The sequence below is a fragment of the Mobula hypostoma genome, chromosome 8 (assembly GCF_963921235.1).
Source record: "Mobula hypostoma chromosome 8, sMobHyp1.1, whole genome shotgun sequence".
NCBI classification, from domain to species: domain Eukaryota; kingdom Metazoa; phylum Chordata; class Chondrichthyes; order Myliobatiformes; family Myliobatidae; genus Mobula; species Mobula hypostoma.
In genome coordinates, this window is record NC_086104.1 from 20,816,217 (window position 1) to 20,830,042 (window position 13,826).

At 41.2% G+C, this 13,826-nt stretch overlaps 1 protein-coding gene across 5 annotated transcripts in view; it reads right to left on the minus strand.

The window, feature by feature from the left end:
* The window catches only part of birc6 (baculoviral IAP repeat containing 6), a 279,832-nt gene that overhangs the window by 165,392 nt on the left and 100,614 nt on the right, over positions 1–13,826 (minus strand). For 4 of the 5 annotated variants that reach the window (XM_063055540.1, XM_063055543.1, XM_063055541.1 and 1 more), the window contains exons 22-28: positions 12,859–12,992; positions 7,851–7,985; positions 7,283–7,470; positions 6,659–6,961; positions 5,611–5,710; positions 3,211–3,425; positions 258–466 (exon numbers count right to left, since the gene is read on the minus strand). In XM_063055540.1, coding sequence (XP_062911610.1) covers positions 258–466; positions 3,211–3,425; positions 5,611–5,710; positions 6,659–6,961; positions 7,283–7,470; positions 7,851–7,985; positions 12,859–12,992 — 1,284 coding nt within the window. The remainder of the gene's footprint in view (positions 1–257; positions 467–3,210; positions 3,426–5,610; positions 5,711–6,658; positions 6,962–7,282; positions 7,471–7,850; positions 7,986–12,858; positions 12,993–13,826) is intronic. The other variant, XM_063055544.1, reaches the window with a different exon arrangement.

The window sequence follows — 13,826 nt, forward strand, 5'->3', positions numbered from 1 at the left end:
AATCAATCTACATCTTGTTCAATCATAAATTGATTGGTTCTGATGGAAAAAGAAAGTCAACACATGAAAGCACTATAAAACACCGCAGACAAGATTGTAAAAGTAATCTTCCCCATGATTCAAAGTTAAACATTACCTCAACCCTGATTGAAGGACGTCTCCAGCAGAACTACTAGCACCAACTTTAACCATCAACTTGGGATGGCTAAAAGGAAATAAATCACTAGCTTATATCTGCATGAGAAGATTGAACTAACCTGCATTGTATGTCTTCTTGAAGAGCAATCATCATTGTTAACTGCTGCTCCATTTCTGGCTGGCTTGCTGAATCATTTTCACCTTTTAGAGGGTCATGTATTAACTTGATTTCACTTTCCCATGGCAAAATGTAGGTGTGTCCATAATATAGCCCTAGTGGTATCTTAGCTCTTGCATTTGTGCTGCCATAACGTCCGATCACTGTGATCTGCCAAGCAAAGGGAGGGTTTTTAAACACAGATTTTAAAAAGAAACAAAACTCCACACAATCTGTGAGGAACTTAACTTCGGCAGCATCAATGGAGGGGAATAAACAGTAGACGTTTTGGGCAGAGACTCATCAAAACTGGAAAGTATACACACATGCACCATCCACAGGCTTCGGCACGTACTGCACCACTGTACTGTACACACGGTATCACTACAACTGATGTCATCCTCTCTAGCCAGTCATTGTTTCTGGTTCAACCAGGCTCTTAGGTACTTCAGTACCTTATATGAGAAATTTGAATTTTAATCATTGCCCCCTTGTGGCTACAGGGGTCAGGGGGTATGGAGGGAAGGCTGGGGCGGGGTTCTGAGTTGGATGATCAGCCATGATCATAATAAATGGCGGTGCAGGCTCGAAGGGCCGAATGGCCTACTCCTGCACCTATTTTCTATGTTTCTATGTTTATTATAAAGCTTGTCTATGTACACAACATTAGATTGTCTTTCTTCAAACCCAATAGAGCCATCACATGAAACATATACATTCATGAATTCCTGACTCAGTTATTCTCAGGTTGACCTGAACAGCATTCTATCCTCCAAACTTCAGTTATCTGAGCTGGTCAAATGCCAACTTACATCAAGTCCCACCTATCACAATTGTGGTCAAATAACTAATAATGACTTCCAGTCATTCAACATCTCAAATTCAAAATCCTCATCCTTTGTAGTCTCTCCTACCTGAATGTACAGTACATTCTTCTCCAGCCCTGCCAAAGAACCCTCGCTGTGTGCTGTCTTTATAAGAAAATTCTCAAGTCCATCAGTAAATGGACAAAGGAGTTCCACTCCGTAGCTACCCACCTCTTATTCATAATCATAGTCATACTTTATTGATCCTGGGGAAAATTGGTTTTCATTACAGTTGCACCATAAATAATAAATAGTAATAGAACCATAAATAGTTAAATAGTAATCTGTAAATTATGCCAGTAAATTATGAAATAAGTCCAGGACCAGCCTATTGGCTCAGGGTGTCTGACTCTCCAAGGGAGGAGTTGTAAAGTTTGATGGCCCTAGGCAGGAATGACTTCCTATGACGCTCTGTGCTGCATCTCGGTGGAATGAGTCTCTGGCTGAATGTACTCCTGTGCCCACCCAGTACATTATGTAGTGGATGGGAGACATTGACCAAGATGGCATGCAACTTAGACAGCATCCTCTTTTCAGACACCACCGTGAGAGAGTCCAGTTCCATCCCCACAACATCACTGGCCTTACGAATGAGTTTGTTGATTCTGTTGGTGTCTGCTACCCTCAGCCTGCTGCCCCAGCACATAACAGCAAACATGATCACACTGGCCACCACAGACTCGTAGAATATCCTCAGCATCGTCCGGCAGATGTTAAAGGACCTCAGTCTCCTCAGGAAATAGAGACGGCTCTGACCCTTCTTGTAGACAGCCTCAGTGTTCTTAGACCAGTCCAGTTTATTGTCAATTTGTATCCCCAGCTATTTGTAATCCTCCACCATGTCCACACTGACCCCCTGGATGGAAACAGGAGTCACCGCTACCTTCGCTCTCCTCAGGTCTACCACCAGCTCCTTAGTCTTTTTCACATTAAGCTGCAGATAATTCTGCTCACACCACGTGACAAAGTTTCCTACCGTAGCCCTGTACTCAGCCTCATCTCCCTTGCTGATACATCCAACTATGGCAGAGTCATCCGAAAACTTCTGAAGATGACAAGACTCTGTGCAGTAGTTGAAGTCCGAGGTGTAAATGGTGAAGAGAAAGGGAGACAAGAAAGTCCCCTGTGGAGCCCCAGTGCTGCTGATCACTCTGTCGGACACACAGTGTTGCAAGCACACGTACTGTGGTCTGCCAGTCAGGTAATCAAGAATCCATGATACCAGGGAAGCATCCACCTGCATTGCTGTCAGCTTCTCCCCCAGCAGAGCAGGGCGGATGGTGTTGAACGCACTGGAGAAGTTAAAAAAACATGATCCTCACAGTGCTCGCTGGCTTGTCCAGGTGGGCGTAGACACAGTTCAGCAGGTAGACGATGGCATCCTCAACTCCTAGTCGGGGCTGGTAGGCGAACTGGAGGGGATCTAAATGTGGCCTGACCATAGGCTGCAGCAGCTCCAGAACAAGTCTCTCCAGGGTCTTCATGATGTGGGAGGTCAATGCCACCGGTCTGTAGTCATTGAGGCTGCTGGGACGCGACGTCTTCGGCACAGGGACGAGGCAGGACGTCTTCCACAGTACAGGAACCCTCCAGAGCCTCAGGCTCATGTTGAATACATGGCGAAGTACTCCACATAGCTGAGGGGCACAGGCTTTGAGCACCCTGGTACTGACACCATCTGGTCCTGCAGCCTTGCTTGGGTTGAGACGTTTCAGCTGTCTTCTTACCTGTAGAGCTGTGAAGCCCACCGTGGTGGTTTCGTGTGGGGCAGGGGTATAGTCATGAGAGCAGGGTGGGGGACTGTGAGGAGGGGTACGAAGGGGAGAGTGGAATATGTGTTGGTTGGGGGCCGACAACAGATGGCTCATGTGGGGGATGGGCAGGGGTCACAATTCTCCTTTAACCAAACTAGGCCCCAAATGTCAGTGTTTATCTCCTTATCAGGTCTAAATTTTGCCTTATTTTACTTGAAGATTCCTTGAGGTACTGTTAAAGAGTGGAATTACAGTGGAAGTTTTTGTTTTTCCATTTATCTTGGAAGCCACGTACCTTCATAAACCTGCAAACAGGTGGTGGCAATAAATCATGAAGAATTAATGAGTGTGTACTAATATCTGTGGCTACCACTAAGCGTCGGCCATCCACTTCTTCTCCCAGTGTCCAAATGTCAATTGATAACGATGCTAGGTCTGCACAGGTTGGAATTAATATATCAGTCAAGAGTATTGGCCTCCCGAAGTCCAGTGTCACAAATCTTCTCGCCCCTAAAAATCAGATAAACAAAACAATTTAAATTGACATATTCTTCAATAATTAACAGTCGTATGAGCACTGTGCCAAGGATAAACAGAACAAGAACTAATACTCTATTTAGCCTGTAACAATAATCCAAAACTGGCAAAACCACCTTGCAACAGATACAAAAGTAGATCAACTGTTAAAATATAAAAATTTAAGTAATATAACAGATGGGTCATACACCATCTACAGAAACTCTGAAACAGCCAATGCTTCAGGTCTGTGACCCTTTGTCAGAACACAAGCAATGTCCACTCTGCTCTCAGCTTCAAATGGTCCATCTGACTTGTCACTCCCCTCTCTGATCGCCATCCCAGGGTACAGGCTGACGACCAACATCTACCAGAAGCTTGCAGACTCAGAGCTATCATAATTGTACTCCCCCTCGCCCTTCCTCCCCTAAGAACTCCATTGCATTCTCTCAATTCACATGCCTGTCAAAAAAAAACTTCAGATGGAGTGTTGAAGAATTGCAAACCTAAAATGTTGGCCATTTCTTCTTACACACTGCTTGACCCAGTTTTTCCAGCATCTGCAATCTTTTTATTTTCATTTAAGAATATATTTGCATTGGAAGTAATATAGAAGACTTATTTGATTCCTCAGATGTAGAGGTTGATGTATGAAGACAGATTTAGGCTAAAATCTTTTACAAGGTTTAGAAGTTAACTGATTAAAGCATAAAAGATTGAGGGGTAATATTGAGAGCAGATTTTACTTAATAGGACTTTCAAGAAAGGGGACATAGTTCAAAATTAGACAAGGGACAGCAGATGATGGAATTAGGAGTAAAAAAAAAAATGGTGGGAACTCTCTTGCTTCCGCAGATGCTGCTCAACCAGTTGAATTCTTTCAACAGTTTGTTTTGTTCAAAAATAAGAGATGACCCCTTTAAGGCCAAGACTGGGAGGAAGGGAACAAGGATCAACAACATGTCTCAGAGGTTCATAACTCTGGAATTGTGTACCAGAGAACTATGAAGACAGTGTCACTGAATATAATCAAGGTAGAAATGGACAGAGCTGAATTAGGTTCGATTAGATTCAACTTTATTGTCATTGTGCTGAGTACAGATACAAAGCCAATGAAATGCAATTAGCATCTGACCAGAAATGCAAAGAATAGTGTTGTTTACAAAATAACGGCGAATAAAAAGTAGGTGCTACAGCACACAAATATAAAAGTACTGAGACAGCACAATATGGGTGCAATACTGCTTAGCGCTATGATGTGAGGTTCAGCAGGGTCACAGCCTCAGGGAAGAAGCTCTTCCTGTGTCTGCTGGTGCAGGAGCGGAGGCTCCTGTAGCAACTACCGGATGGGAGGAGAGTAAAAAGATATTAAGAGAGTAAAAAGAGAGTAAAAAGAATTACAAGACATGGCAGAAAACGAACAAAGAGGATCTTTTTTGATTGGTGGAACAGCTCAAGGTGTTGAAAGACCTGCTTCTCCTGTTCCTTATTTGTATTAAACATAAACTGCTATCATTTTTTTTATTCCTCATCATCCATTTAGTAAACATATTAGAAACAAAAAGGGGACACAAATGGTACATTGATGGCTCATCTGCATCTATTTATGTTTCTATTAGTTCCACAAAAAAGCAAATTCTTAGGTTCAAACAATGGTTTGCTTTGATTACTTATCAACAAATTGACAAGAGGAAGCACACTAATTAATGCCCATATCCTAACAAGATGGGGGAAGAGGATGCTGAGGAGTCAGCTGGAACTAACTTCTGACATTTAATATTGGAAAACAGCTCAACGAAAGGCATCATGAACAAGAGAGATCCTGCAGATGCTAGAAATCCAGAGCAACACACGAAGTGCTGGCGGAACTCAGCAGGTCAGGCAGGACCTGATAAAAGGTCTCAGCCTGAAACATCAACTGTTTACTCATTTCCATAGATGCTGCCTGACCTGCTGAGTTCCTGAAGCATTTTGTGTGTGTTACAAAGGCATCAGGAAGGATAATGTCATCACGTGTGAAGCACCGTTTAACCAAACAGCCTTTCCTTTATCATCTGCTTGGGCACACATTAAAACAAAACAATAATGCAATGAGATATTTAAACGTGAAATAATACAGAAGTTAATGAGGAGAAAAAAACACTAGATTAATAAAAGTCAATGTAGAAAGTATCAGTACCTGAGTGCATGCGTTCAATGATGATTGACTGATGTGGAGGAGGCTGAAGCAGATGAGAAGCATGAGAAATTGCTAATGCTAGACCAGTACCCAGAGGACTCTGCAAAACAAAACAAACATTCAAATATAAATTTTCTGAAAACCAGAATTATGACACACACCTGCATTTGTGAAGCTAACAAAGACAAATATATTTCTATTGCACTTTCTAACTAGCCAAAAACAAAATTAAATCATGCCCACCTACTATACAGTTTACTTCCAAATACTGAGCTTATTAAATATATAAATAAAACCAGTGTGTGGTATGCAACATTTGAAAAATGATAACTTAAAAAAACAATAAGCTTCCGTACAAAAAAAACTTAAACACAATCACATTATTGGCAAATAACAAGATAGCATATCCAAAGGTAGCAACAGAACAATTCTACAGTATTCACTGCTCAAGTTATTTCCATTTCTCTTAATTTAAATGCTTGTGATTTAAATACACTCTGAATGCTTGTATATGAAGTCACAACGCTAATGACATTTTGGACACTTTCACCAAATTACACCTAAACCACCCAAACATCTCTGGCCATCCATCCCTTCCAACATCAATTTAGTAGCACATATTCTTCATTCCTATTGTCTTTTGCTCTGAAGTTCATTACTTCAACTTTGTCAGGAAATGCCAGTATTATTTACATTACTCCTCAAGCACCAATTATATGCTTATAAGCAATAAAGCAAGGAGGGAAAAGTGTACGCCAATGGCTACTGTTCATAGATTGAATCCAATCTATTAACACATTTGCCAAATCTAATTATTTTAGCCAAAAACCAAAATTCAAGCTTCAGTAGCTGCTACATTTCTTCCTTCTCTCCATATTTTGAATGCTTTGCTTGCATTGTCTAGAAACTGATTAAATTGATTATATAGACTGGTAGTCTTTCAAACAATCAGTATTGTACACATTGTATCTTGAATCAAATTTCTTAAGACTACTGAACTATGTACTGTTCTGACAAACACAAATCAGTGTGATAACTCCAAACATACCGTTTTGGACTTGGCATTTTTTGAATGAATGGCCACAGGGACTGGATGAGGATCAATGACTGAGCCAGGGAAGAGCTGTGCTAACTCTGCACTGATGGCTGCAGAGACTGCCTCATTAGGTGGTGTTAATGGAGGAGTCATGAACAATGGAGTTGTTTTTGGAGTGGGAGGAATGACATCAGCAGGGTGTATGAAAAAGCCAGGTGCGGAAGAGGCACTAGAAGGCACCGAGTTGTGTATAGGTCCGACTCCAGGTGCTGTCGCTGCCGTAGTCTGATGCAACTTGGCTTCAAGCTTGGCTTTCTGTTATATTTAAAGAAAGAGTAGTCAATTAAACTACTTTGTTACAGCCCATGAGGCTTCAGTTATCATTTTGAACACATCAAGGAAAATGAAATTTGATTTTTGGATCCAAAGTTTTGGGAAGCAATGACTCATGTCAACTATCTGAAAATTGGGTTTTCCTATGAACAACCCACAAAACTAAATGCTCATATTACGTTAACAAATCAAAATTTAGTTGTGCTTATTACCATGTCCTTCAAATACAACATAACATTTAAATACTTAAAGATTGAGAAAAATCAGTAGCGGAAGAAATCACATCAGAATTTCAGTACACACCTGCTGCTGAAGTTTCAGTAACTGCTGTTGTTTCTCCTGTAGAACCTGCAACTGTTGCTCTGCTGAAGCCATGGCGTGGGAGAGAGACTGAAGTGCAACTTGGGCTGCTGAGCTCAGGGCTGTTGAGGCTTCTCCTACAGTACCAGTTGTAAGCCCACCCACTACTCCAGCGAGGCCAAAGCCAGTCACTGCACAATGGAAAGCAGGAATTTCACAAGTTAAGATAAAGCAATGATTCAGGCTTTGATGTGAAAAATAAATTGTAACATGATGGCTAACATTTTATCCTCCTGTAGAACTTCAGATAACAAAAACAAAACTTTTCACAGTGAATCATACCAAATTGATCACAGAATATAATGGAATCTGATTCTGTCATCTTTGTGAGCATTAACCTTAAAATATTTACGCTTGAATACATTTGATAGCAAATGAAATGCAATAGTTATGTTACATTCCTATAACCTATCCCAAACCGATAGAATGTGAGCATAAGCAGCTCATAAAAAGGAGACTTTAACATCAAAATGACCATTCTTCCTGCATCAATTACTATGCATCAACTTACTTGCATCATCTCGTTCCACTCTTGTGCCATCACTCGTTGAAATGCAACTGAAGTGGAGTGGTTCAACTTCCAAAAGTCCGGTCAGAGCTGTGAAACTGCCCTCAGCCGCACCACAACTGCTCATTTTCCCATTCCCTGCATAGGCAGAACACATTCAGAGCCATGCAGATGATCTCCTGGATGGACACTTAGCTTAAAATACAATTACATTTTTTGTCCAGAAAATGACCTTGAGTCACTGGACATCACTGTCTATACACAACACTGATCACCACTGACAGCAATTTGCACTACATAAATGGTGGGATGCATAAAGAACCAAGATCAGAACCTAATTTGAACATTTGTTCTTTTTATATTATTTAGATGGGATTTTGAAAGAATCAGAATTATTACTGCTGACTGTATGGCAAGAAATTTGTTCTTTTGCTGCAACACTACAGTGTATACACAAGTACAGTGGATTCCGGTTAATTGGGCCATCAGTTAATTAGTGCAGCCGCTTACTGCATTTAGGCCAAATCTCAAAGAACAAAAAATAATCGAGAAAATAGCTGGTGAGTCCTGTCCTCAAATTTACCCGGTCCATTTCCAACACTTCCCTCCCCTTTCTTGACCTCTCTGTCTCTAGAGTCAGCTTATCTACTGATGTCTATTATAAACCCACCAACTCTCACAACTACCTGGACTTCCCACCCTGTTACTTGTAAAAACACCATCCCCTTTTCTCAGTTCCTCTGCTTCCGTCGCATCTGCTCTCAGGATGAGGTTTTTAATTCCAGAATGAAGGAGATGTCGTCCTCCTTCAAAGAAAGCGGCTTACCTTCCTCCACCATCAACGCTGCCCTTAACCGCATCTCTTCCATTTCACGCATGTCTGCTCTTACCCTATCCTCCTGCCACGCTACCACGGATAGAGTTCCTCTTGTCCCCGCCTACCACCCCACCAACCTCCACGTCCGTCCAGCAAATTCTCCGGAACTTCTGCCATCTTCAACAGGATCCCAGCGTCCCCCCACTTTCTGCTTTCCACAGGAATTGCCCCCTACATGACTCCCTTGTCCATTCGTCCCTCCCCACTGATCTCCCTCCTGGCACTTATCCTTGCAAGCAGAACAAATGCTACACCTGCCCCTACACCTTCTCCCTCACTACCATTTAGGGCCCCAAACAGTCCTTCCAGGTGAGGTGACACTTCACCTGTGAGTCGCTGAGTCCAGTGCTCCCAGTGTGGCCTCCTGTATATCAGTGAGACCCAATGCAGATTGGGAGACTGCTTCGCTGAGCACCTATGCTCTGCCCAACAGAAAAAGCAGGATCTCTCAGTGGCCACCTATTTTAATTCCACTTCCCATTCCCACCCTGACATGTTGATCAATGGCCTCCTCCAAGGTCGTGATGAGGCCACACTCAGATTGGAGGAACAACACCTTATATTCCATCTGGGTAGTGTCCAGCCTGATGGCATGAACATCGATTTCTCGTACTTCCGGAAATAGCCCCCCCCAACTTCACCATCCCCATACCTTTTTCCCTCTCTCACCTCATCTCCTTGCCTGTCTATCACCCCCCTCTGGTGTTCCTTTCTCCCTTTCCTTTCTTCCACGGCCTTCTATCCTTTCCTATTAAATTCCCCCTTCTCCAGTCCTGTATCTCTTTCACCAATCAACTTCCCAGCTCTGCTTCACCCCTCCCCCTCCCAGTCTCACCAATCACCTTGTGGTTTCTCCCTCCCCTCATCCCATCTTTTAAATCTATTCATCTTTTTTTTCCCCTCCAGTCCTGCAGAAGGGTTTTGGCCTGAAACGTCTACTTTACTCTTCTTCATAGATGCTGCCTGGCTTGCCGAGTCCACCAGCATTTCAAGCGTGTTGCTTGGATTTCCAGCATCTGCAGATTTTCTCGTTTGTGTTTTCAGTTGTGTGTGCGCATGCTTCTGTTCAAAAAGCAGTGATTTTTGTCACTGATAGTTGGCAAGAAAATAAACAGCGAGACAATTCAGAACTGCTTTACTCACTGCAATTTCAAGCTTAGAGATGCTAGTAATGGCCAGCAGTGAAAATGAAAAGATTTTACTACTTTAACAAGTTAGGAACCATGAAGAATTCAAAGGCATCAAAACTCATCTTGAATTTTAGAATGAAAATGGAGATTTGGAGGATGCAATCATCGAAAATTGTATCGAGGCAGTTCATTATCTGAATTAGGTGTCTGCACTGATTTTTTTCGTGTACACGGTACATGGTAACATGCACTGGATCCGATAATTATTATGAATTCACACAGTTTTATAATACTGTAGTGGTATTGATAGCTGTCGGCTACCCCACAGAGTGTTATACGGCCAACTACATCATGGTCGATGCTCAGCTGGAAGGCCGAAGCACTATAAGGATCAGATGAAGAATGCTTTAAGGAAGTGCAAAATCAGACCCGAGGACCTGGAGGAGATGCTGCTGACCGTACCAAATGGCGATGGCTGTGTAGGGATGGGGTTCGTATTCTGGAGATGGAAAGAACAACCAGAAGACAGCAGAAGAGAGCCAGGAGAAATGCAGCCATGGTTGCCACCACTACTACATATACATGTCCCACCTGCAATAGAGCTTGTGGGTCCAGGATAGGACTGTATAGTTAAAGATCTCACCGTTAAAGGAGTGGACGTCGTCATCAGATTTCAATGAACAACCGAAGAAGAGTATTGATAGTGTTCCAATTTGTTTCGTATTTCACTTACATACATAATTTGTTACTCAGTTAAGCATTAGTTTGTCTCTTCTATACCTTGTTAACTATTTCCATGAAACGTTAGCTAATTGGGGCAGCCACTTAAGTGGGTCTGAATGTACAGGTCCCGATGTGTCCCAATTAATCAGAATCCACTGTATTTATGGTACTGCTAAAGCTACGGAATCATTTATACTGTGACAGGATTGTGCAGCATCAACTGTCGTGTGTTGTAACATCAACTGAAGATACAGAAGTTCATCATACAGTTTTGGAGTGGCAGTGGTCAAGAAAAGATTTGCTGGAGAAGTTTATGTAGTCTTCAAGTACAAAATGTACCGAAGGATTAACAATCAAGGATAAATCAGGATATATGCTACTAATGCTTCTACAAGGTCAACTAAGTACTCCATGTCTATGAAAATGCTTCTGACCAGGAGGTAAGTAAGGTTGTACAGCAATGAGGGCCTGCAGCAAAAACAAAGTGAAATTTGTGATAAAGATAGCATCACAAAAATCTTAAGGTAATTGAATGAATTATCCCATAGAATATTTACATTTATGTACTGGAAATGACATTAAACAATCTTGAATCTTGTTATAGAATTGGGCAAAGCACTGGCAAATGGTTCCTTCCTGACAAGCATTTGGTAAAGTTAATTAAGGCAAGAGCATATTCTGTATTTTAAATGGGTTCAAATCCACACTTCCTTAAGCGAAGCAATAATGATCAATAAAGTGAAGGAAGAATATATTATGTTTGTCTTCACAGGTCAGGACATAGAATATAAAGGCAACCTAAAATCTGCTGGAGGAACTTAACAGGTCGAGCAGCATCTGTGGTGGATGGGGGGTTTGGGCTGACAAACAGGAGGAATTATCAATGTTTCGAGTCAAAACCCTGCTTCAGGACCTCGAGACGAGAGGGAAGATGTCCAGTAAAAAGAGGGGGAGTGGTGAATCAGGGTCAGGTGTTTAGTAGACCGGGGAAGGGTAAAAGCATGACAGGCAAATGAAGCCAGGAAGGAAATGGGTGGAATTGAGAGATAGAGGCAGACAAGTAGCAAGTAGCAAAACAAAGGCCAAAAGAGCCAGGTGGTGGGAGGGGAGAGTGAAGGTGCAGGCAATGGCTGAAGGGTGATCAGTAGGAACACAAAGTCTATAAGTACTGGAATCTGATAGAGGATGATAAGGGAGAAATGAAGAAACTCTATTGGAGCATCAGGAGCCATTTATGTCTCTAGAATATAAGTGTTGGTATATTATGTTGCATCTTTACAAAACTGATTAGCTCTACCTGCAATTTCGTGTGCATTTCTAGTTACCACAATATAAGATGGATGTGACTGCGCTAGAGAGCGTGCCAAAGAGATTCACCTGGATTGAAGGATTTTAGTTTAGGGGAGAGATTGAATAGACTGAATCTGTTTTCCTTGCAGCAGTGTGAGGGTTAACTAGATGGTGGTATAGAAGATGAGAGGTATAGACAGGGTAAAGAGTCAAAATCTCCCCCCCCATCCCCTTGTATTTATATCAAAAACAGAGGAAGTAGATTTAAGGTGAAATGGAGGAGTTCAAATCAAAATTTATCAGGGTCTTTTTTCCAAAAATACAACATGTCTGATATCTGAGAGCTTGTCAGAGGTAGAAGAATTAAATATAATGACAGTGTTTAAAGGGTATTTACACAAAGTGGGCAAGGCATAGAAGGTTAAAGCTGGAATGCAGGCAAATGAGGTTAGTACAGATAACAAAGTGTCGTTGTGGAAGTCGTAAGCTAAATGAACTTATTCTATGCCATACAACTCCACAACTACAAATGCCGTGCAAACATTCAATATTTTACTATATAGGTCTGAACCTTATTTGTTATGATCCAAGATCATCATGGCTGGACAAACTTCCTTTGAATTGTTTATACTTTCATAACTTTAATCTAATAGTGTTTACAAGCTGCGGAATGGTAATAGAACACAAGGATTCACAGCAGAGCAGAAGACCTTAAGGTACAGAAGGAGACCCTTGAGCCTGTTCTGCTACTCAATAAAATCATGTTGATTAAGTGTGGTGAACTGGAGTTTCCATATGCACTAAGGCTTCCCTCAGTCCACATTTTATACTACAAGCCAATGCAGACATTTGTACTAACTGCAACGTCACTAGAACATCAGAATTGTCCAAGACATTTGCAAAAAAATGATGACTCAACATATTGCAGTAAAAGCACTTCCACTGGAATCAAAGCATTTATCAGCTTCAGAAATAGTGTTTGACCACTCACCTGATAATACATCAGAAAGATCGATTTCATCAGATTGTACACCCACACTACTATTATAAGCATTTTTGCAGGATGAACCACACATTTCTAAATCGAACAGAACGGGATCAAAGGGCGAGCTGTATAAGCCATACCTGAAATTTCAAAACAGTTTCATCAATTAACCCAAGTGAAAACTAATGAAATTAAAAATACTTATTTAAAATCAGTAACTAATATATTTGTTACCTCCACAGGCACATAAGCAAAATTAAGCTTATCTTAAAATCAGTGAAATAAAGTATGTCTTCTTCCATCATTTTATTAATGCTAATCAAAATTAATTGTTTTGTAAAAGTCTGACAAAATTCTTTAAAAATCTTGCTTTAGTGATTTCTATTTTAAATGGAAACATATGAAAGAGGTGGTCATTTAGGCTCTTGTACCTTCTAAACCATACGGTAAACTTCATGACTGGTCTTTTATACTAGACATAGCAGTACAATATTTGAAGTTATCTGAGTAACACCAGGCTAAAAGGAACAGGGAATTTTAAATCTAGATCTCTAATTCCTAATCCATGCCTGATAACTCCCAATTTAAAAGGAATATTAATCAAGTTGCAAATGTACAACTTAGCTCCCAAACAAACCACACGAAGTTTGCAAGTCTCGCTGTATGAGATGTGCGCAAAGAATTTGAAAGAAACCAGAAGACCTCTGAAAGTTCATTGATACAGCCCCCAAAAGGAATCAAGGGCAAACGCTGGGAGAGACATCAAACTGAACAATTTTTTCATCATTAGTGCTTATCCGAACAATTAATATAGATAAGGTATTAAGTCAGCAGTCTCAATATATTAGTAGGTCATATTAGTTACTCAGATCCTGTGTGAGAATGTTTAAAGCTAAGTGGATACCAGTCAGAACTTCCAATGACTTTCCATGTTATGACAATAGAAAAGAATGTGGCTTCCAAGCACAAGGTGA